General features: G+C 38.9%; 1 protein-coding gene across 1 annotated transcript in view; it reads right to left on the bottom strand.

Moving 5' to 3' along the window:
* The window catches only part of RNF169 (ring finger protein 169), an 81,296-nt gene that overhangs the window by 5,153 nt on the left and 54,032 nt on the right, over nucleotides 1-22,111 (bottom strand). The window contains exons 3-4 of the mRNA XM_059410859.1: nucleotides 20,779-20,925; nucleotides 16,527-16,645 (exon numbers count right to left, since the gene is read on the bottom strand). Coding sequence (XP_059266842.1) covers nucleotides 16,527-16,645; nucleotides 20,779-20,925 — 266 coding nt within the window. The remainder of the gene's footprint in view (nucleotides 1-16,526; nucleotides 16,646-20,778; nucleotides 20,926-22,111) is intronic.

Here is a 22,111-nt window from a genome sequence, read left to right as displayed (position 1 = left end):
ATGGTACAACAATAAAAGTATGTCTAGGAGACAGAATGGCACGAAAGAGTCATGAAGTACCTGGGATGGAGTGAAAGCCGGGCTGGAAAAGCCTCCCTGTGGCACATGTATTTTGAAGGATCAATAAGAATTTGCCAGAAGTCAAGGTGGATGCGGATGATCCCAAGCAGAAATGATTTCCTTGAATGATTTTATTTTAGCTTTAGAATTAACTACATCATCATAGCTACTCTTTTGTAGCAAAAGATTTACTTTTTTAAAGTTTCAGTATGCTAGGATTAGCTCAGAAAACTTACAAAGGAGGAAATAAGGTACATTTCTAGGTGTCTCTCCTCTCCCCATATCTCTAGCAAAGGCCTGTCCTACCTGCCCTCAGTGGCTTCTATTCTAGCATTTCTGTGCTATTCCTCCCCTTCAAAAACCTCTCATCTTCTGTCTCATCACCTTGCTATATGGTTCCATCTGCTATACTCATCTAGGCCACGTTATCAATAAGAAAATATGGTGGCCAACCTGCATATGTCTAAACTTTGTCAAGAAAATTCAACACCGAACCTAAGCGAATAATGTGAGCATCGTACTGTCTAGTAGGAAATGTGTTCTGGAACAGGGAGGAAATTTCAACATCACCCTACAAAGGCAGCTGCTTAAAAATCAGCTTGGTTCATATTTTACCTAGAACAGTATTGAAATTCTTTTGCATTCCCACCACTCACAGAAATTGTCAGTGGTGTAAGCTGCCTGGAAGTTAAGTAGATGACAGATTACAATGCTGGAGTGAACAACATAGACTTTGAGTCAGGTGGAATCAACATAGGGCTGAAAGAGAATGCATTACTATTTCAAATATGTGACTTGTTTGACATCATTCCACTGGAGTAATAGTAGACATTAAGACAAAAAGGATTTTCTGACCAACATAAGAAAGAACAGAGTAACTTTTATTGGAACGGTTCACCAATAGCTGCCTTGGGAGATACTGAGCTCCATATCATTACAGGTGCTCAAACTGAGGCTGGACCCATACTTTAAGGTCCAAATATTCCATAATTAAAAATTAGCTTAGGGGCTCCTGGGTGGCTCAGTTGGTTAAGCATCTGCCTTCGGCTCAGGTCATGATCCCAGGGTCCTAGGATCGAGACCCGCATCAGGCTCCCTGCCCAGCGGGAAGCCTGCTTCTCCCTCCACCTGCTGCTCCCCCTGCTTGTGCTCTCTCTCTCTCAACCTCTTTCTCTGACAAATAAATAAATAAAATCTTTAAAATAAATAAATAAAAATTAGATTAATATGATTTTTAAAACGGGCCATGTATCCGTATTTTCAGCAGTAGCAGTCGAATTTGAAGACTCTTGGCTACATGCCCAAATTATCAGATGTACAAATCACAGCCACCTATCTGGGGAGAACCTCTTCACATGCCCCCTAAACTCCATTCTGGTGAAAGAAAAGGCCCAGAGAGGAAACCTGTAGTTGCAGAGTTGAGCACACAACAAGGACACCCAACATAGTTTCTGATGATTTAAAATCTATTTCGTAAACCTCGGTATGGCTGACACTGCCATTGTCTCTCCCATTCGCCTGGTCAGCAGACTTTACTGAGCAACAGCTCTGTGCAAAGCAAGAGAGACAGACTGATGAGAGAGAATCTTGACCCACGGGAGCAGCCAGTCAGTTAAGTCCACCATAAATGTCACAGAAGTGCTATAAGAGAGCAGTAATTGTACAGCTAAACTCTTCAAGCATTTCCTTCTGAGAGTTTCATAGTTTCTGCCCTTACATTTAGGTATCTGATGCAATCTGACTTCTCTCTTCTATTTGGTGTCACCTCACATAATTACCATTTTTTTGTGGTGAGATCATTTAACTTCCAACTTCATTCCTTATTTAGCATGTGGCTATCCGGTTGTGGTCCCAGCACCTAAATGAAGACTATTCTTCCCCCCATAGAACAGTCTTGGTACCCTTACGGAAAATCAGCTGACATATGGGTTTATTTCTGGACTCCCAATTCTGTTCCGCTGATTGATATATCTACCCTTATTTCAGTACTACCCTCTTAATTACTGTAGTATGCCATAAATTCTGAAATCAGGCAGTGTGAGTCCTCTGCCCTTGATCTTTTTCAAGATTGTTTTGGCTATTTGGGATCCTCTGCAATTCCTTATGTGAATTTTCATTACAGCTTGTTCGTTGCTGCAAAAGAGGAGACTGTAATTTTAATAGGTATTACAATGAATCTATAAAACAAGTTGGGGGGTATTGCCATCTTAACAATGTTAAATCTAATCCATGAACATAGAAGGTCTTTCCCTTCATTTAAGTCTTCTTCAACTATTTCAACAATGTTTTGTAGTTTTCACTTTATAAGCCTTGTACCTCCTTGGTTAAATTTACTCATGACTATTCTATTCTTTTTGATGCTATTGTAAATGAATTGCTTTCCTAATTACATTTTCAGATTGTTCATTGCTAATAGTATAGAAATGCAAGTGATTTTTATGTGGTGATCTTCTACCCTGCTACTGGTTAAATTTATTAGTGTTAATAGTTTTTCCAAAATTCTAATATTTTTTAGGATTTCCTAGGAATAATATCATGTCATCTGTGAACTGAGATAATTTTACTTCTCGCTCTGTAATCTGGATGCTTTTTCTTTTTTCCAGCTTTATGAGATATCATTGACATATAATACTGTATACATGTAAAGTGTACAATGGGTTGATCTGATACACTTATATATTGTGAGATGATTACCATAGTAGAGTTAACATCTCCATCACCTCACATAATTACCATTTTTTGTGGTGAGATCATTTAACTTCCAAGTATATTTGAAGGCAGCTTTCTTTCAAGTATAATACAGTATTGTTAACTCTAATTACCATGTTGCACATATGATGCCCAGAACTCACTATGGAGTGTACCCTTGACCAAGATTTCCCCATTTCCTCTATTCTCTGACAACCATGTTTCTGCCTTCTGTTTTTATGATTTGACTTTTTTAAGATTCCACATATAAGTGATATCATAGAGGCAGCATCTTTCTCTCTTATTTTACTTAGCATATTGTCCCCAAGGTCCACCCATGTTGTTGCAAATGGCAGAATTTCCTTCTTTCTCATAGCTGAATAATATTCCACTGTGTGTACGTGTGTGTGTGTGTGCGTATACAGATACCACATTTTCTTTATCTATTCATCCATGGATGGACACTTCGAGAGTTTCCATAGCTTAGCTATTGTGCATAATGTTGCAATTAACATGGGAGTGCATATACCTCTTGGAGATCCTCATTTCATTCCTTTGGATGTATATCCAGAAGTGGGATTACTGGATCATATGGTAGCTCTGTTTTCATTTTTTGAGGAAACTCCAAACTGTTTCCACACTAGCTGTACCAGTTTGCATTCCCACCAGCAGTGCACAAGGGTTCCCTTTTCTCCACATCCTCACCAACACTCATCTCTTATTCTCTTGAGGAAAATGGCCTTTCTGACAGGTGTGAGGTAATAGCTCACTGCGGTTTTGATTTGCATTTCCCTGATGAATAATGATACTGAACATCTTTTCAAGTACCTGATGGCCATTTTTTTTTTAAGATTTATTTATTTGAGAGAGAAACAGAGAACAGGGGAGCAAAAGCAGGAGGAGTGGCAAAGGGAGAGGAAGAACCAGGCTCCCTTCTGAGCAGGGAGCCCGATGCAGGGCTCTAGCCTAGGACCCTGGGATCATGACCTGAGCTGAAGTCAGAGGCTTTAACCCACCGAGCCACCCAGGCACACCCCTGTTGGCCATATGTATATGTCTTTGAAAAAAATGCCTGTTTAGTTCCTCTGCTGATTTTTCATTTGGGTTGTTTGGGGGGTTTTGTTACTGTTGTTGTTGGGGTGTGTGTGTGTGTGTGTGTGTGGGTGGGTGCAGGTGTGTGCGATGTGCTATTGAATTGTATGAGTTCCTTAAATACTTTGGATATTAACTCCTTATCTGAGAGATGATTGATAAATATTTTTTCCCATCCCTCAGGTTGCCTTTTCATCCTGTTGACTATTTCTTTTGCTGTAAAGAAGACTTAGCTTTAAAAAGACTAATAAGACTTTAGCCACTTATTTCCCTTTTTGCTTTTATTGCTTGTGGTTTGGGTGTCATATCCAAAAAAATTATTGCCAAGACCAATATCAAATAATTCTTCTCCTATATTTTCTTCTAGGAGTTTTACACTTTCAGGTCTCATGTTTAAGTCTTTAATCTATTACAAATTAGTTCTTGTGAGTGGTGTAAAAATAGGCATCCATTTCATTCTTCTGCATGTGATTATGCAGGTTTCCCACTACCATTTGTTGAAGAGACTGTCCTTTCTCCACTGACTATTTCTGGCTCCCCTGTCTAACATTAGCTGACCATGCATGCACTGGTTTATTTCAGGGCTCTCGCTTCTATTTCTTTGGACTATTTTTTATGGCAGTACCACACTGTTTTGATTAATATAGCTTTGTAATACAGTCTGAAGTCAGGAAGTGTGATACCTTCAACTTTATTCTTTCTCAAGAACAAAGGCTATTTTGGGTCTTTCATGGGTGCATACAAATTTTAGGGTTGTTTCTGCTACTTCTATGAAAAAGGTCATCAGAATATTGATATAGGTGGTTTGGTTGGTATAGAGTTTTTATTATTAATTCCTCTGATCCATAAACAGGGATAGCTCTCCATTTATTTGTGTCTTCAATTTCTTCCATCAATGTCTTCCAGTTTTCAATGTACAGATATTTCACCTTCTTGGTTAAATTTATTCCCAAGTTTTTTGTTTTTTGATGCTATTGGTGAATAGGGCTGTTTGCTTTTTTTTTTTTTTTTTTAAGATTTTTAAAAAATTTATTCATTGGAGAGAGAGAGCAGCACAAAGTAGAGGGAGGGGCAGAGTGTGTGTGTGAGAGAGAGAGAGAGAGAGAAAAAGAGAGAGAAGCAGACTCCCTGCTGAGCAGGAAGCCTGACACAGGCCTCAATCCCAGGACCTGGAGATCATGACCCAAGCTAAAGGCAGATGTCTGAGCCACCTATTTCTTTTTCTTTTCTTTTCTTTCTTTCTTTCTTTATTTTTTTTTTTTTTTTAAGACTTATTCATTAGAGAGAGAGTGTGTGTGTTGGGAGAGGGAGAAAGGGAGAGATTCTCAGGCAGACTCTGGGCTGAGTGCAAAAGCCCAATGCGGAGCTTGATCTCACAACCCTGAGATCATGACCTGAGCTAAAATCAAGAGTCAGATATCTAACTGACTGAGCCACCCAGGTGTCCCGGGGCTGTTTTCTTTCTTTTTCAGATATTCCATTGTTAAGTGTTAGAAACGTAAGTGACTGCTGTATGCTAATTTTGTAGCCAGCAACATTACTGAATTCATTGACTAGCTCTAACAGTTTTTTGGTGGTCTTTAGGATTTTCTGTATATAAGAACATATCATCTACAAACAAAGACAACTGTACTTCTTGCTTTCTAATTTGGTGAAGACTCTCCAAGTTTGTTTGGTGACCTGTGAGCTTCCCCAAAATAGACAGCCAAACCTCTCCCCAAATTTAGTTCTTACTTCTTCAAATAACTTTTCTACTCCCTCCTCCTGCTCTTCTCCTTCTGGAACTCTAATAATTTGCAAATTGTTTCTTTTGATGCTATCCCACAGGTCATACTGGCTTTCTTCACTTGTTTCTCATTCTCCTTTCTTCTGCTTGATCCACTCTGATGTTGATGTTCTCCGCTGTGTTTTTCTTTTCATTCACTGTATTCTCCAGCTCCAGAATTTTTGTTTGGTTCTTCCCTAAGATTTCTCTTTGTGAGATTTCTCTTTCTTTTTTTTATTGTACTGTTGTCCTGATTTAGTTGAACTGTCTTTCTGTATTTCTTGTAGCTCACTAAGCTTCCCAAAATAGCTATTTTGAAGTCTTTATTGGGTATATCACAGATCTTCATGTCTTTGGGATTCATTACTGGAAAATTATTATGATCTTTTAATGGTGTCATATTTCCTTGGTTTTTCATGCTTCTTGAAATGTTGCAGTACTGTCTTCACATCTGAAGTAGCAGTCACTTCCTCCATTCCTCTTCATTAACTGCCTTTGGGAGAGAAGTATCTTCCATCAGCCTTGGTAGGGATTCTGAGGCTTTCTTAGACCTTCTATGGGTACAGCTGCTCCTTGCTTCTTGCTTCCTCTTGTGGCAGAATTCTTAAGCTTGTATGACTTCTCTTGATCCTGGAACATACCAGGTCAAAGCATCCCTTCTGCTTTTCCAAGGGTGGCACTAAAGATCAAGTTTGTGGTCTCTCGCTCCTCCAGAGAGTCTGACTGGCTTTCTACAGTAGTCATCTACCAATACTCATTCTCACTACCACTGGGAGTATGTACTGGAAGCAGGCGACAGGGTGGAGGTGTGAATAACGTGTACAATGTGCTGGTAGTGCCTGTGAGTCAGGTGGGAAGATCCACAGATGAAGATCTGGTTATTTATTTGAGATTTTTCTTCATTTTAAATCTAGGCCTTTAAAGCTATAAATTTACCTCTAAGCACTACTCTTAGTGCATTCCAACAGTTTTAGTATGGTGGGTTTCATTTTCATTCCTCTGAAGGTATTTTCTAATTTCTCTTGTGATTTCTCTTTTGATCCATTGCTTTTTTGAATGTATTGTTTTAATATCCATATATTTGTGAATTTTCCAATTTTTCTTCTGTTACTGACTTATAGCTTCATTCTGTTGTGGTCAAAAATGGTATTTTGTATTATTCCGATCTCTTAAAATTTATTGAGATTTGCTTTAGGCTGTAACATATGGTCTATTCTAGAGATTGTTCCACATGCACTATAGTAAAATGTGTGTTCTGCTGTTGTGTAGGAAAGTGCCTTATATATGATAAGTCTATCTGTTATATAGTGTTGTGAAAATCTTCTATATCCGTGTTTACCTTTCATCTGTATATTATATCTATTACTGAAAGTGGGTATTAAAGTCTCCAAGTATTATCATTAAAATTCCTACTGGCCCCTTCAATTCTGTCAATTTTTGCTTCACATATTTTGTGCCTTTATTATTACGTGTATATGTGTTTACAATGATTATATCTTCCTTTTTTTTTTTTAAAGTAATCTCTACACCAAACATGGGGCTCAAATTCACGATCCAGAGATCAAGAGTCACATGTTCTACTGACGGAGTCAGTCAGGTGCCCCATATAATGGTTATATTTTATTAACAGATAGACATTTGTATCATTATACAATGCCTGTCCTGTCTCTTGTAGTAATTTTTGTCCTAAAGTCTACATTGTCTAATATTAGTTAAGCTACTCCAGCCAGTTCTCTTTTGGTCACTATTTACATAGAATATCTTCTTTTATCCTATTGTTTTCAACTTATTTCTGTCTTTGGATCTAAAGGGGTCTCAGCATATAGTTGGATTTTTTGGGGGGAGGGGGAGAGGCAGAGGGAGAGAGAGAATCTTAAGCAGACTTCACGCTCAGTGCAGAGCCCAACGCAGGGTTCAATCTCACAACCCTGAGGTCATGACCTGAACTGAAACCAAGTCAGACACTTAACCAACTGAGCCACCAGGCACACCTATTAGGATCATAATATATATATATATATATATATATATATTTTTTTTTTTTTTTAAAGATTTTATTTATTTATTTGACAGAGATCACAAGTAGGCCGGAGTGAGGGGAGCAGGCTCCCCACTGTGCAGAGAGCCCGATGCGGGGCTCGATCTAAGCACCCTGGGATCATGACCTGAGCTGAAGGCAGAGGCTTTAACCCACTGAGCCACCCAGGCGCCCCTAGGATCACATTGTTTTAAAAACCATTCTACCATCTCTTTTATTTGGAGAGTTTAAGTCATTTACATTTAATGTAATTACTAATAAGGAAGGACTTACTTCCGCCATTTTGCTATTTGTTTTCCCTATGTCCTATACCTTTTTTGTTTCTAAATTCTCCATTAATGCCTTCTTTTCTATTAGATATTTTCTGTGTATTACTTTGAGTCTTTTCTTATTACTTTACTAAATATGTTGTAGTTATTTCCTAGTGATTGCTATGGGGACTACAATTAACATCTTAATTTACAAAATCTATTTCAAAATTAATAGCATAGCAGAATCTATTTTAAAATTAATAGCAATTCAATAGCATACAAAAACTTTGTTCTATATAACTCTATTCTTCCCCTTTTACATTGTTGTTACATGAAGAGCCACAAAAATCATGATGGTAAAAGCATCTTATAGCCATAAATGTATTATTATTGTAGTATTTGGTCACAGCAACAGGATTCAAGACTAAGAATAGTCAGGACTAGTGAACTTGATAATATTCTTAGGGTTGGAAGAACTCAAAAATAAAAGAAGTAACTACTCTTACTACTTTGTGCACATCCATTTTTGTACCCCCAAACCCTAACACAGTGGATATAATTTAAAAATTTTCTTATAAATGAACAAAAATTAAGTACAGAAACATCTCTCTCCTCCTTATGAAAACAAAACAAAACAAAACAAAACCAGAAAACTTCAACATTCATTAGGAATGTAGTATCTGTCAGGCACTGAGCTGCTTTAAATATATTTTATCACTTTTAATACATAGAAAAACCCTACAAGACAAGCATCATCATCCTCATTTTACAGACAAAGAACTGAGGGAAATGATCTTCCAAGGTCACACAGCTGAAGCCAAGGTTTAAACCCATTTCTCTATAGATACTAAGCCTGTGCTCTTTCTACCACAGCATATTGATCTTTCATTCTACTCTGCCACAGAACAGACCCAGCACATCTAGGGAAGCTCTCTTTTCCAAAAACATAATGGAGTCATAAACAAGAGAAAGCAGCATTGTCTGAAAGGCAACTGGCTTAAAATTTCCATTGCCAAGAGACCAAATGGTTTCTGGGATATAGAGTTAGGCTAAAAATACCAACAACCACAATGAATCTGACTTACAAAGAAAAGGAGGGGCAGCCAGTATAAACATGCAGCTGGAAAGCTAGAAGATTTAATGCTTATAAAACATGGCTTAAAGGGTATAAAACATTAGACAGCTCATGCTCTCAACTGTTCAATCATCACTCTCACATATCCAAACCACATTAATTTTTTAATTAAACTCTCAAGTCTGATAGAGCTGAGTTCAACCAAGAAGCTAAAGGCTGGAGAGGAGACTCCTTTGAGCCCCTAACCTGCATGTATGAGCCCTACTACCACCACATACACACATACTTGAATGAAAGCAGCAGCTTCCTTAGGCTCAGAAATGGGTGAGATTTTGTTATAATCCTTCCTTTATATATTTATGATCTGGGTTATCTGCCTGGTGTACGCTAGTATTCTTTTTTTTAAGTGTACAGTTTAATAGTTTTTAATTCACAGTTATTTAACCATTACCACAATCAATTTTAGAATATTTCTATCACTTCAGACCCCTCAAATGGCAGGATAACTGGACAGGTTCTGTTTACCTCTGATAGAACTAGACAGAGTATAAATTAAACCAACAGAAAGCAGGCAGCTTTCCTTTGCAAAGGTAGATCATTTCAAAACCAGGTTCCAAGTGCAGAGTCTTTGGTCACAAGGGTTCTGACAATGGTTTGATGAGAAAGTGCATAAGTTTGATATAAAGAGAGACCTGAGTTCAGTTCCACCTCTGTCACTCTAATGAGGTGAGAAGCTCTTGGGTGATTGACTTAACATCTTTGAGCGGCATGTTTCTTAGCTATAAATTGGAAACAGTACTATAAAACTTGTAGAATGATGTGAGAACTAAATGAAATGAGGAATGTAAAGTACTCAACGTGACAGGAAGCACGAAGAAAAACTAGCTCCCCTAATAGAGACCCCAACCACTGCCCATCCTGCCCTCTGAAAACTACCAAGTATTTCTGTGCTGGTGCGGCAGAGATTACTAACACCTATAATCCTGCCTCTCTCCCTAAATTCCACATCACTTCTCCTTAAGCTAGCTTCCCTTTTCAACCAGATTCCACTACTTTTAACAAGATTTGTCCTCTTAATAACCAGCCCATCTGCTTTATTTGTTTCAATTCCTTTATCCCTCCCAAACACACACACACACACACACACACATACACACGGGCACAGGACATGACCCATGCCATCACCAAGTCTGTGGCTTCTTGTAACTCACTATGTCATCTTTTCTCCCAGTCTCCACTCCCCCATGGCTATTGATGGGACTACTCCCCACATACAACTTGCTATGTCTAATCCTTAGATTTTTACAGAACTTTCCAACTACCATCACCCCCTTTATTTTCATGCCACAGCCTCATTCTCTCCACTCTTTAAAATTCTGCTTTAAGCCACTTCTAGATGCTTCCATTTTAGAGGTTGAAAGAATCTTAAACTATTCAGTAAAATCCCTGCCCAGCAGTAGGTCACCAAAACAACCTGAATTTTATATATATGACACAGAAGGGGGTCAATTGAGTTTACTAGGGCTCACACTCCTACTTCCCTACCATCTTCCTAGACCAGCCTCCCCATCCCCACCTCTCTGGCTTTGCCTTCTTTCATCCGTTCTAGAGCTATTCCTCCAATATCATAACACTCATATATGTATGGTATCTGTTACCAGAAATCATCTATATTTTCATTGTTCATTTTAAGGAAGAGGGACAAGTCTGCTTATTTTAATTTACTCCAACACTGACTGGGCACATTTAATACTGCTGAGTCTGTCAATCACTAACGATTTCTCCACCAACACACCTTATAGTAAGCACTTAAGGTCTCTTGATATGTCCCACTCTGAACCACAGACTCAGGCTTAAAGTATTTGGACATTAGAAAACAAAATAATGTGGTTCGTTTCTACTTAATTAAGGCTTAATTACTACTCAATGAGAAACAGATTTTTCTTTTATACAATCTATAAAAAGTATCACCATACACTGCTGTTAATGCATTAGAAGGCTAAAAGCAACTTTATACTCTATAAGCCTTATCAGTGTGGTCACTAGACTCCTCAAATCCCATATTAATCCTATGGAATCTAGTCTATAAAATAGCCACCAGCCCGTCTGTTCCTCAACAGCTCCCAGAGCCCTCCCTCCAATGCCACAAGTCTGGCAGTTGATTCTGACAAAATTCCGGTTTAACTAGCCGCAGGTACAAGACCTATCTTATTCGATTACTCCCCAAGTATTTCTTGAGCTTCCACTACAGGCCAGGCACTGTACTAAGCACTGCAACTATAAGATGTTGTCCCTGTTCACAAAAGATTTAAAGTCCAGTGTGAAGACGGGCAGAGGTGCAGAGGGGTCCACACGAAGGAATGGTGGACAATGGGGTAGAGTAGGAAGAGCCAAGAAACCTCAGTTCTCAGATCCCTACTGTTCTAGCTATCTACAATTTAGCAAACCATGTTGTCTCTCCAGGCTTTAGTTTTCTCATCAGTAAAACAAAAGAATTAGATAATATTTAAAATCTTTTCCAGCTCTAAGAGTCCACATTCTAAAGATTTTATTTATTAATTTGACAGGGAGAAATCACAAGTAGATGGAGAGGCAGCCAGAGAGAGAGAGAGAGATAGGGAAGCAGGCTCCCTGCTGAGCAGAGAGCCCGATGTGGGGCTCGATCCCAGGACCCTGAGATCATGACCTGAGCCAAAGGCAGAGGCTTAACTCACTGAGCCACCCAGGTGCCCCCAAGAGTCCACATTCTAAAAGAATTTAACAGGCACACCTGGATGGCTCAGGGGGTTAAGCCTCTGCCTTTGGCTCAGGTCATGATCTCAGGGTCCTGGGATCGAGCCCCACATCGGGCTCTCTGCTCAGCAGGGAGCCTGCTTCCCCCCCCTTCTCTGCCTCTCTGCCTACTTGTGATCTCTGTCAATTAAATAAAAAATATATATATTTAAAAGGATGTAACAAAAGAGTGGCAGTAATAGTCACTGAACTTATCATGTACCAGAAATCCTGCTAGGCGCTGTATACTTAAGATACAATTTTATATGGAATGGCAATACTGGCAATGCTGGATTACTATCTTCTTTGTTGTTGTTCATTTTTTAAACTGGAAAGAGGATAGATGGTTGAATTATATTCCTTTTTATGATTATGCCTATTTCCAAGAAGAATCCAAAGTAACTTACTGCAAAAATACTTAAGACTGAGCCTTAACGGAGGACAGAGATCACATCAAGTAATAAATACAGAAAAAGTATTATACCAAAAGTGTTTTTGTTTTTGTTTTTTTTTAATAGGCCATGTTGGAAAGTCAGGATGACTGAATTAAAAACCCTGTCCTAATTCTAAACCTCCTGATAGCCAAAGCAAAGAGGAGAATGCAAGTAGATATGTAGCCTTTTGAAAAGATACTACCGCAACACAGAAAGTTTTTTCAGCCTGAGCTTTTGGAAGAATTTGCAATCAGGTTTTTTGTTTGATTCTAGTGAGGAAGAAGGGAATGAGGACTGAAGGGAAATAAGTATAAACAAACAAAAAAGTTTCTCAATATTTAAAACAAAAGTTTAACTTTACAATGATATATCTTATGCTTCAAGTTCATTTTTTTCAATTAACATATATTTTGTGATTAACTTAGAAATGATCTTGGATTAAGTATTACTCTATCTGCCTCCCATCAAGAAGTTTCATTTTCAATAGGACTGCAAAAGTTTACAAACAGTGCTTTAAAGCTCTCTTTGCTTTGAATTTTTCACATAGAAAGAGACTGAGCTGTTGGCAAGACTTATAACCAGAACCAAGTAATGGATTCCTTCCAAAATAACCATCCTATTAGGCCTACTCACTCCTACCTCCATGCCTTTGGGCTTAAGAAACAGTTATAAAGTAGATAAGTAAAACAAATGCAGATTGATTTGATTTAAATACAGTTTTTAAAACTTCCAAACCTTTTATATATGACCTCTCTTTAGGATAAGAACTTAACGGAGAAAACCTATTTTTTTTTTTAAGATTTTATTTATTTATTTGACAGTGATCACAAGTAGGCAGAGAGGCAGGCAAAGAAAGAGGGGGAAGCAGGCTCCCTACTGAGCACAGAACCCGATGCGGGGCTCGATCCCAGGACCCTGGGATCATGACCTGAGCCGAAGGTAGAGGCTTAACCCACTGAGCCACTCAGGCGCTCCAAAAACCCATTCTTTTGTTGTTGCTTAACACATGGAAAAAACGTCACATGAAATATCCAAAAACTATTAAAAATGCCAATACTTTTTTAACACTTTTTTTACAGTGGTAAAATATATATAACATAAAAGTCACCATTTTAACCATTTAAGTTTACAGTCACACTGTTGTGCAACCATCGCCATGCTAATTATTTTTTAATATATCCAAAAGCTACATCCCATTTTGTTAGAGTAGGCAGTTAGTTAGGCTTTAACAGGATGCCTGGAGGCCAGCCAAGAGGGGGAGGCACATCATGGCTCACTACTGCTATCAGGGAAAATTAGAGACCCATCCTGGCTGTGTTCCAAAAACAAAGCCACAGAAGCCAAATCAAACCAGACAGATCCAAGACAAAGAAGGCCAGAGACCTAGACCAAGTAGGGAGGACAGGTGTGAAACCCTGCTCCCAAGAGATAAATATCCCACACCTTAGTGAACAACTGTCAATAAGAGACAGACACCCAACCCCAGGGCACTCTCCCAGAGCTTGCCCATCCTCACATCTCAACAGTGGACTCTCGCTTTCATAAATTCTCCTACTTGCACCGCTCAACTGTTCTGTCTGATCGATCCTTGAATTCTTTCTTGCAAGGAGACCCCGAGCCTTCAGCAACATCTTTGGGATGGGATGGGCTGGGTCCAGGCCTCAGGGCCGAGGATCTCACCAGCTCACCTGGCAACAATTTCAGCACTAACAAGTCCATATCGTTTTTCTAAGTATCCTTTGGAACTGAAATTTAAATATTTTCTTATCTAAGGAAGAAAAGCATGTTGACTACATAAAAGAGGCAATTCACAGTATTACCATAATTGATCTTCCAACCTAAGTTTTCCATGACATCAGCGAACTATATCCTAAAAAGATAATATGCCTACCAACCAAAACCAATGAACTGTTTTAATCATTGTACTAATAACTGAACTCACTCCACAACCTTGGATATTTGGAAATGAATGCTGAAATGTGTAAGACAAATTGCAAACACTCCTTAATAGTAAAATGTTAAGTGACTCTTTTCCTATAAAGTAGTCCCATTGTGGCTCAACAGAGTAAGGGCAAGCGTGGGCCAAGGAGAAGGAAAAGAAGATATGTTACAGAGATTCCAGAGCCACACATAATCAAAAGCAAACCCTGGGCACCTGGGTGGTACACTAGGTTGGGCATCTGACTCTTGGTTTTGGCTTAGGTCGTGATATCAGGATCATGGAATTGAGCCCCGATTCAGGCTCTGTGCTCAGTACAGAGACTGCTTGAGATTCTCCCCCTCTCCCTGTGTCCCTCCCACTGGTGCGCGCTCTCTCTCTCTCCCCCAAATAAATAATAAATCTTTTTAAACATTTAAATTTAAATTTTAAAAAAGCAAACCCCTTCATAAGAGCTTTACATTTTATCCCTTAGAAAGAATTTTCTAAGTTCCTTGCAAGGCGGTTCTAAGTAATGACATATTAATCTGCCACTCCCTTTACAAGAACGAATTGTAAGAGTACAGACTGGAATTGGTGATAACCAATTGGGGCAATTTGGCCTTGGCATCATACTTGGATTTTAATAAAGAGTTCTCTTTTTTCTCAGTCATTTCAAATTATGAGATATTAATTAGCTAGTCATAACTGCCTAAAAGCAATATTTACTTGTTTTCAGGAGTATTTATAATGACTTAACTGGAACGAATGATACAATCTTTTTCTCTTTTCAGTAGATCTCTCTTATAATCATTAAAATATGCCTGCTGTAAACGGGGAACTCCATATATACAATCAGCAGCTGAAAAATTCTTAGGTAATCTTGAATTTTTTAACTTTAGAGGGCATCTGCAGTTCAAGCTCATATGCACAATGTAAGAGTTTCATCTTTACCATAAATGGAAAATATGCTGGCTTACATCTTTCCTTTTTTTTTCTTTTAAGATTTTATATGTTTATTTGACAGACAGTGATCACAAGCAGGCAGAGAGGCAGGTAGAGAGAAAAGGAAGCAGGCTCCCCACCAAGCAGAGAGCCCGACGCGGGACTCGATCCCAGGACTCTGGGATCATGACCCAAGCCGAAGGCAGAGGCTTTAGCCCACTGAGCCACCCAGGCGCCCCTGGCTTACATCTTTCTTATTGGGTTCTGATTACATCAATCAGATCTAAGTGGCTACAATATAGTGACCATTAAACAAATGTCAAATGAATGAATAAATACTCTAGGAAAGTGCCTTCCTGGAAAAAGGAGTTACCATTACCTAGTGAAGGGAAGGCATTTAAGGGAGCGGGGCGGGGGTGGGGTGGGGTAGTGAATTTTACTCTCAGAAATAACAGGAAAATCAGACTGCTCCAAAAGAACACATACAAAAAAGATTCAGAGATTCAGATATAAAAACTACATCAAGGGTCACAATAGTTTGTAATTTATAAAATTTGTAAACTTGGAAGCTTTTTGGGGTCACATTTATTAGTGATTAGAAATAAACAGCCTCAGAATAAAAGAATAAATAGGTGCATCTCCACAGGGACAGCAAGAAGGAGAGATCTACCTTATGGGGCTGCTGGGAAGGAGGAGAGGAACCCCAGACATAAGGGTGCGCAATGCCAGTCTTAACCAGAAACAGACAACAAAATGGCATAAGATGATGTCTTTTCATTTTAAACTAAAACAGAGAGCATGGCACATAGTTGCTGTTCACAAAATGCCTCCTGAGTGAATGATTCTCTTCTGCCATCCCTTCTTCCCTTTGTCCTATTTATGTATCCCGCCCCCCCCAAGCTCCCTTCCTGCTCTTTTTCCTTCCATCCTTCCTCCTTCTTTCCTTTTTCCTTCCATCTAGTCCTTCATTATTCCTCCATCATCAACATCCATCTGTTTCTTCCTCCTTTTCCTCCCCACAGCCTGCAAAGTCTAAAGGATCAAGAGATTCCTTGAGGAAGGCCTTAGAAACTTTTCAGTTTCCCCTCTTGAAATCTATTCAAGATATATTTTAGTTCTAGGCATTGAAAATAAAATGAACTCTGGCCTCACTTCCTACGAAGAGAAAAAAGTCCACTGAGAGAATGGTTGGATATTGTTAAAAGAAGCTATCTTTGTGGTTCCCTCCTAGGATAGAAAGGCCACACTTCACAGCACAGAAATTAGCATAATCCTACCCTGAGGATCCCAGAAATATGTTAAACTTCCTTTTAGATCAGCTCCATGTTCCAAATGGATATCCGAAAACCAATTCCCACATCATTCCCCCCTTCCCATCTCCCACAAAGTGGCTGCAACAAATACTTTTGCTCCCTCCTGCCCCGGTCCCCTTCAGTCTCATACTGTAAAACGAAAGAACCGCAACTGAATTCAGTACCAGTCTCTTACCCTGCCAGGAAAGCTAAGGAGTAGGAGTTGTTCTTGGAAACAAATGCGGAACGATGGGTCTGTGTCATCTTGCCTCGGGAAGGTTCTTCGTTCTCCGAATCTGAGAGGCGTGCAGGACACTGGCAAGAGACAAGGGAGATAACACAATTTGGTGGGTCCACGGACTCTCCCAAAGCTACTGTTTCTCAGCTGGTGTAGGTCATGTCTCTCTGAGCACCTGTGTTTCCAACTGCCTGTTAAAGATCCCAATCTGGATATCCCAAAGGTGGCTCAAACTTAATACAGCCAAAATTCAGTTCACTCTTTTCTTCTCTAAGCCTCACTACCAACTCAGCTAGAAGCCTCAATGCCATCTCTTACTCTCTCCTTTCCCTTTCTTCAAAGTCATAATAACAGCGTATGGAGGTTCTGAATACACCCAGTACTTCTTGATAGTTTATTTCATTTGTGTTTAATATCAGCCCCATTAAGAAGAGATGACCCGCCTTCTCTAGGTGGCAAACTGAGGCTTAGAACAGTTAATGTAGAGGACTGTAGAGTTAGTAAGTAGCTAACACAAGGACTTCAGAATGTCCGTTTCCAAGCTGCTTCCATGCCGGTTCCACTCTACTCCACTCCACTCCCAAAAATGCCGGTCAGATCTAACTCTTCCCAGGTATAGTCACTGTCACTGTCTTTCTTTAGATTCTCATCCTCTTCTGCCTGGACTGTTGCAAAAATCTCGTTACTGGTCTTGCTCAGCTGGCCTCTTTTCCCTCTGATCCTACCATACCATCAAGCACGCGGATAGAATCCCATCACTCTACTCTCCGTGTACCATCATAGCATTTCAAAGCCTCCCTTCTGGGCATGCTATTATTCCCTTTGCCACATTACCTGCCTAAAAAATATTCATTAGCTCTTCAGGGCTATCTCAAATGCCACTTTCTCCGCAAGGGCTTCTAAATACCCCTAGAGTCAGCTTTTTCCATTTTCTTGATACTCATTCAGTTACCTTCATTTTATTTTAGACTCCTTTTTTGAGTTTTTCAATTTACATTTGAAGTTTCTTTATATGCACTTAGAAAAGAAGTCTGGAAGGATGGTTACCAAAAATGTTCATAAGGATTATCTCTTAAGTTGCTGGGTGATGAGCAAGTTTTCACTTTTTCTTTGCTGTAACTAAAATTGTTATACCACATTGTTTTCCAACAATTCACAGTTATTGGTATTAACTGTACCATAACAAATCATAAATTGCCATGTCCATTGTATTTCCACTCCAAACTGATAACAACAGATGGTAAATCTTCTTCTAGGAAAAGCACTTTCCTCCATTTCAATTCAACTTGACAAACATGAATCAAACACTTCGTGATGTATAAGACACTGTAGGAGATTTTCAAATAGCGAGGATACATTTCTCTTAACAAACTTAAAAACCTAGTAGAGAAACACAGATACAAAAGCATAATGTAAAGGAGAATGAAACTGGTCCTGTAAATTTACGAAGCTGGGAGGGGCGAGAGTAAATAATAGGAGGGAGAAACAAATGAGGAATCCCTCGAAGTTCCAGGAGGGTGACAGGTTTTGCACTGGGTATGCGCAGATGAATAGTCTTTCAACAGGTAAGCAGGGAAGCATTTCAATTAGATGAAAATGTAAGAGCAAAGACTAAGGAGGAAAAGAAAAAGTTATATATTTGGGGGCACTCAAACAGCTCTGTTTTCTAGTACTTGGGGGTATGAACAACGATGGGAAGAGCAGTTCAAACCATACTAAGGACCTGAACACTGGGGTAAAGAATTCTCGTTTAATTCCAGAGGAGGGGCGCCTGGGTGGCTCAGTGAGTTAAGCCTCTGCCTTCAGCTCGGGTCGTGATCTCAGGGTCCTGGGATCGAGTCCCTCATCGGGCTCTCTGCTCAGCAGGGAGCCTGCTTCCTCCTCTCTCTCTCTCTGCCTGTCTCTCTGCCTACCCGTGATCTCTGTCAAGTAAATAAATAATTCCAGAGGAAATGAGGTGTCTTTTGGTGCAGAAAAGTAAAACAATCAGTTCAGCTCTAATCATACTGTTCTTTGTATAAAATACAATCCCTTCAGCTGGCTTTCCACTGAGCCTCTCTTGGAGCCTCTCTTCGGTCCCAATTTTAATGCAGTCTTGGCAGACGAAATTATTTTTCCAATACTAAAGACTCTTAAGAGACATTTAAAGCAAAATCAGAACTATTTAAAAATCAAAAAGACAAAAGCAAACAGAAAAAGAGGTAAAATCACAGAAGTCTAAAATTTCAAGTGTTCATAAGTCAGTTTTTATTCCATGTGTTTTTGCATATTTTTGTGAAAAAAATTTTGTGAAACTGGCTATTACCAACAAAAACAAAAACAAACAAACAAATAAAAAACCACCAAGTCTGAGGATTTATATACTTCCTGATTACTTTTAAGATTACAATTGGGTTACAATTCTTTTTAAGATTACAAAATGCAGTTGATTTCTATTTCAAAGCCAGTAGTGCAAAAGAAAAATTAATTAGAGCCATTTCCTCGCCTTGACATGAATTAATACTAGAGATCATTTCCTGGAGGAAACTTGGATCTGGCAAGGCCAAAAACAGCAGGTTCTTTATATCAAAGGACTGCAGTGGAGGGTAAGCTCTCTTTGTCAAGATCCGTTTGTCCTAAAGATAAAGGTCCTTCTGGGTCATTTTGCTTAAGGGATCTAAAGGATGGCCCTGTTGGGGTGAGGAGGCAGAGCTGTAGTCTAGAGATCACAGACCGCAGTTGGGGCTGGCTGGGGCTATTAGTCAGAAAACACACTGTATGCACAAGGCTATCATATTTCATTCTCACCTTCCTAGCTAAATTGCATCCTCTCCAGTCTTTTTCCTTTTGTAGCTCCCAATGAACAGAGGATTAAGAGAATGCAAACATTTCAGGTTTGTTAAACTGAATCTTTTAGAAGGGTGAAACCCTCCAAAATCTAAGTGACTACTTTTAGTAAGTAAGTAAGTAATAATTATTATTGTTATAACTGGGATAAAAGATGCACAGTTAACAGCAAATACCACTGATTCAAGAAAGCTTAAATAATTTCATTTCCTAAAGTTCAGGAAAAATGCCTTTGCAAAGAGTAAAGCAAAAGCACAGTGAAATTAAGCTGGCCAAAGTTGTACAGTCTGTTACAATGCTGGGACATGTTTAAAAGGCTAACTTCTGGTGCAGAGATTTTTTTCCTCTATTCTCTATTATCTATCTTATATACAATAAAGCTTTATTAATCCCAGCTAATTAGAAAGTTAACCTGAAATACTAACAAGTTTAAATGACAAACTCTTTTAATCTTTTTTTTTTTTAAGATTTTACCCATCTGTTTGACAGAGAGACATCACAAGTAGACAGAGAGGCAGGCAGAGAGAGAAAGAGAGAGAGAGAAAAGCAGGCTCCCCACTGAGCAGAGAGCCCAATGCGGGACTCGATCCCAAGACCCTGAGATCATGACCTGAGCCGAAGGCAGCAGCTTAACCCACTGAGCCACCCAGGTGCCCCAATGAAAAACTATTTTAAAAGATTACAACTCTAAGTCTATCTTAAGTACACACAGCAAGCCACAGAAAATGTCTGATGCAGTATGATATACTAAAGAAAAAAACTCAATTATAATTATCCATTTGAGCATCCAGTGAGCCTTCCAAAAATGCTTTCTTACATACATTAAATATACCACCTACAACCTTTTCCAGGAATTTGCTTGGTAAATAAGTAACGAAAAAAATTCAGGCAAGATTTGGCAAGATTAGAGGTCTAATTAGGGTTAGTTTAAACTAAGTAATCTAATATTGAAGATCTACCTTATATCTAGCACTATGTTGCTTAACGCATTAAAAAGAATAGCAGGAAATCAAATCCAAGTTTTACGGAAACCTAGCTTAGGATGTAAGATGTACAAAACTCAAACATCAAATAACAATACGTAGGTCAAAATGACAACATACGTATAAAATTTGCACAAGTAATATTCTATACTATGTCCCTCCCCTCACTCATTTTTTTTCTCTGACTATTCCCTTACTCTTTCTACCCAAGTCTGTTGTCCCACTCATGAATTATTCTCTCTAGCTCTCATCTGGACACTAAGTTCTCCACTACTTGTATACTACATGGTCAGCAACTGTTACCACCCTCATAGGTCAACAACCCAGGTTTTCAGACCCAAGTGACCTGGGCTAACGACTGATTTTGAGACAGCTGTCCATCAAGATGGTGATCTACTTACATGCTCCAGATCTGTCTTCAGTGCTAATGGCTCATCTCTCTTCTTCTGGTCATCCATTTTCCTTTTCCCCGTTTCCATATCCTCTGATAACAGCTTGTGGATTTGATCTTCAGAGGTTTTCTCCTCTTGTAACTTTTCCTCTCTCAGCTAAAAATACAAATCACACCGTGAAGGAGAGTTTTAGGCAACAGCAGACTTCAAAACATCTACTCAGTAGTATATCAGAACGAACAGAACAGATCACATGGCAGTCTGGGACTATTTTTCTTACTAGATGTAAAGCCCTCTTAATTTTTAAGTAAGTCTGCTTTTATTTGATTCTTGTCGAACTTACACTGCATGGCTTAAGATTTAAATGCTCTGCATTCTTGAGCAATCTGAAATGATAAAAGCCAAGATAATACATCATCAAAAAATAAGATTGATTCACTTAGCCAAAAAAGGTTGAACCTAAAAACGTTCCTTATTCCCATAAACCTGATTTAACTGCGTTAAGTGTAAAGAGCCCAGATAGAAGCTACAGAAGGCCAGAGAAGCGGGCGAGGCAAGGCAGTTCTTCAGTCCTAGAGGCAACAGAAAAAATTATCACAGTTTCAATGTTCTGCAATTTATGCTATTATCTTGTGGTCCACAGGGTAGGTCAAACTACATGGTTTACAAAGAAACTTAAGGTAGAGGCCTATGCTCCTAATATAGAGGAGACAGCAAGGCATTATGAAAATAAGATGAGCTTTGGAATAAAAACCTGGGTTCTGGTGGTTCTGTCACTTAGTTACCAGCTATATGATCTTGGGCAGATGAAGCATCAGAAAGGATCATATTCTCACCTACAGAATAGGGATAATGCTACTTACTTTGCAGATACTGTTGTAAGAAATAAATGAGATAATATGAAGTACTTAATGTAGTGTCTTGCTGTGTTCTTATAGTACATTAAAAGTTTCCTTTCCAAATCTCCTTTTATTTTCTTCACTGCCTGGGGTTTTAATAAAACTTAAATGCCATAATGAATAGCAAAGCAATTATAGGCTACTAATATTTTCAATCATATTTATAAAAAATAAATAAACCTAAAGAACAAATATTTTTCATTGGCTGTTGCCTCAGGGTTATAAAGCAAAATCAACAATAACAATAAACAACAATAAGACTTAGTCTTATCTTTCCAATTTCTATAGGTCTGATTGCTACAGGCCTGAACTAGTCTTTAACACACTGAGTCTAATTCAAGAGGTTACCAATATACAAAGAACACCACACACAATGTTATGTCAGGAAGGGGCTCAAAAGAAACAACATACTCCCAACTTGCCCCAAGTCAAACAAGAACACA

Source organism: Mustela nigripes, chromosome 1 (assembly GCF_022355385.1).
Source record: "Mustela nigripes isolate SB6536 chromosome 1, MUSNIG.SB6536, whole genome shotgun sequence".
NCBI classification, from domain to species: domain Eukaryota; kingdom Metazoa; phylum Chordata; class Mammalia; order Carnivora; family Mustelidae; genus Mustela; species Mustela nigripes.
This window is presented reverse-complemented; position numbering and strand designations above follow the sequence as displayed.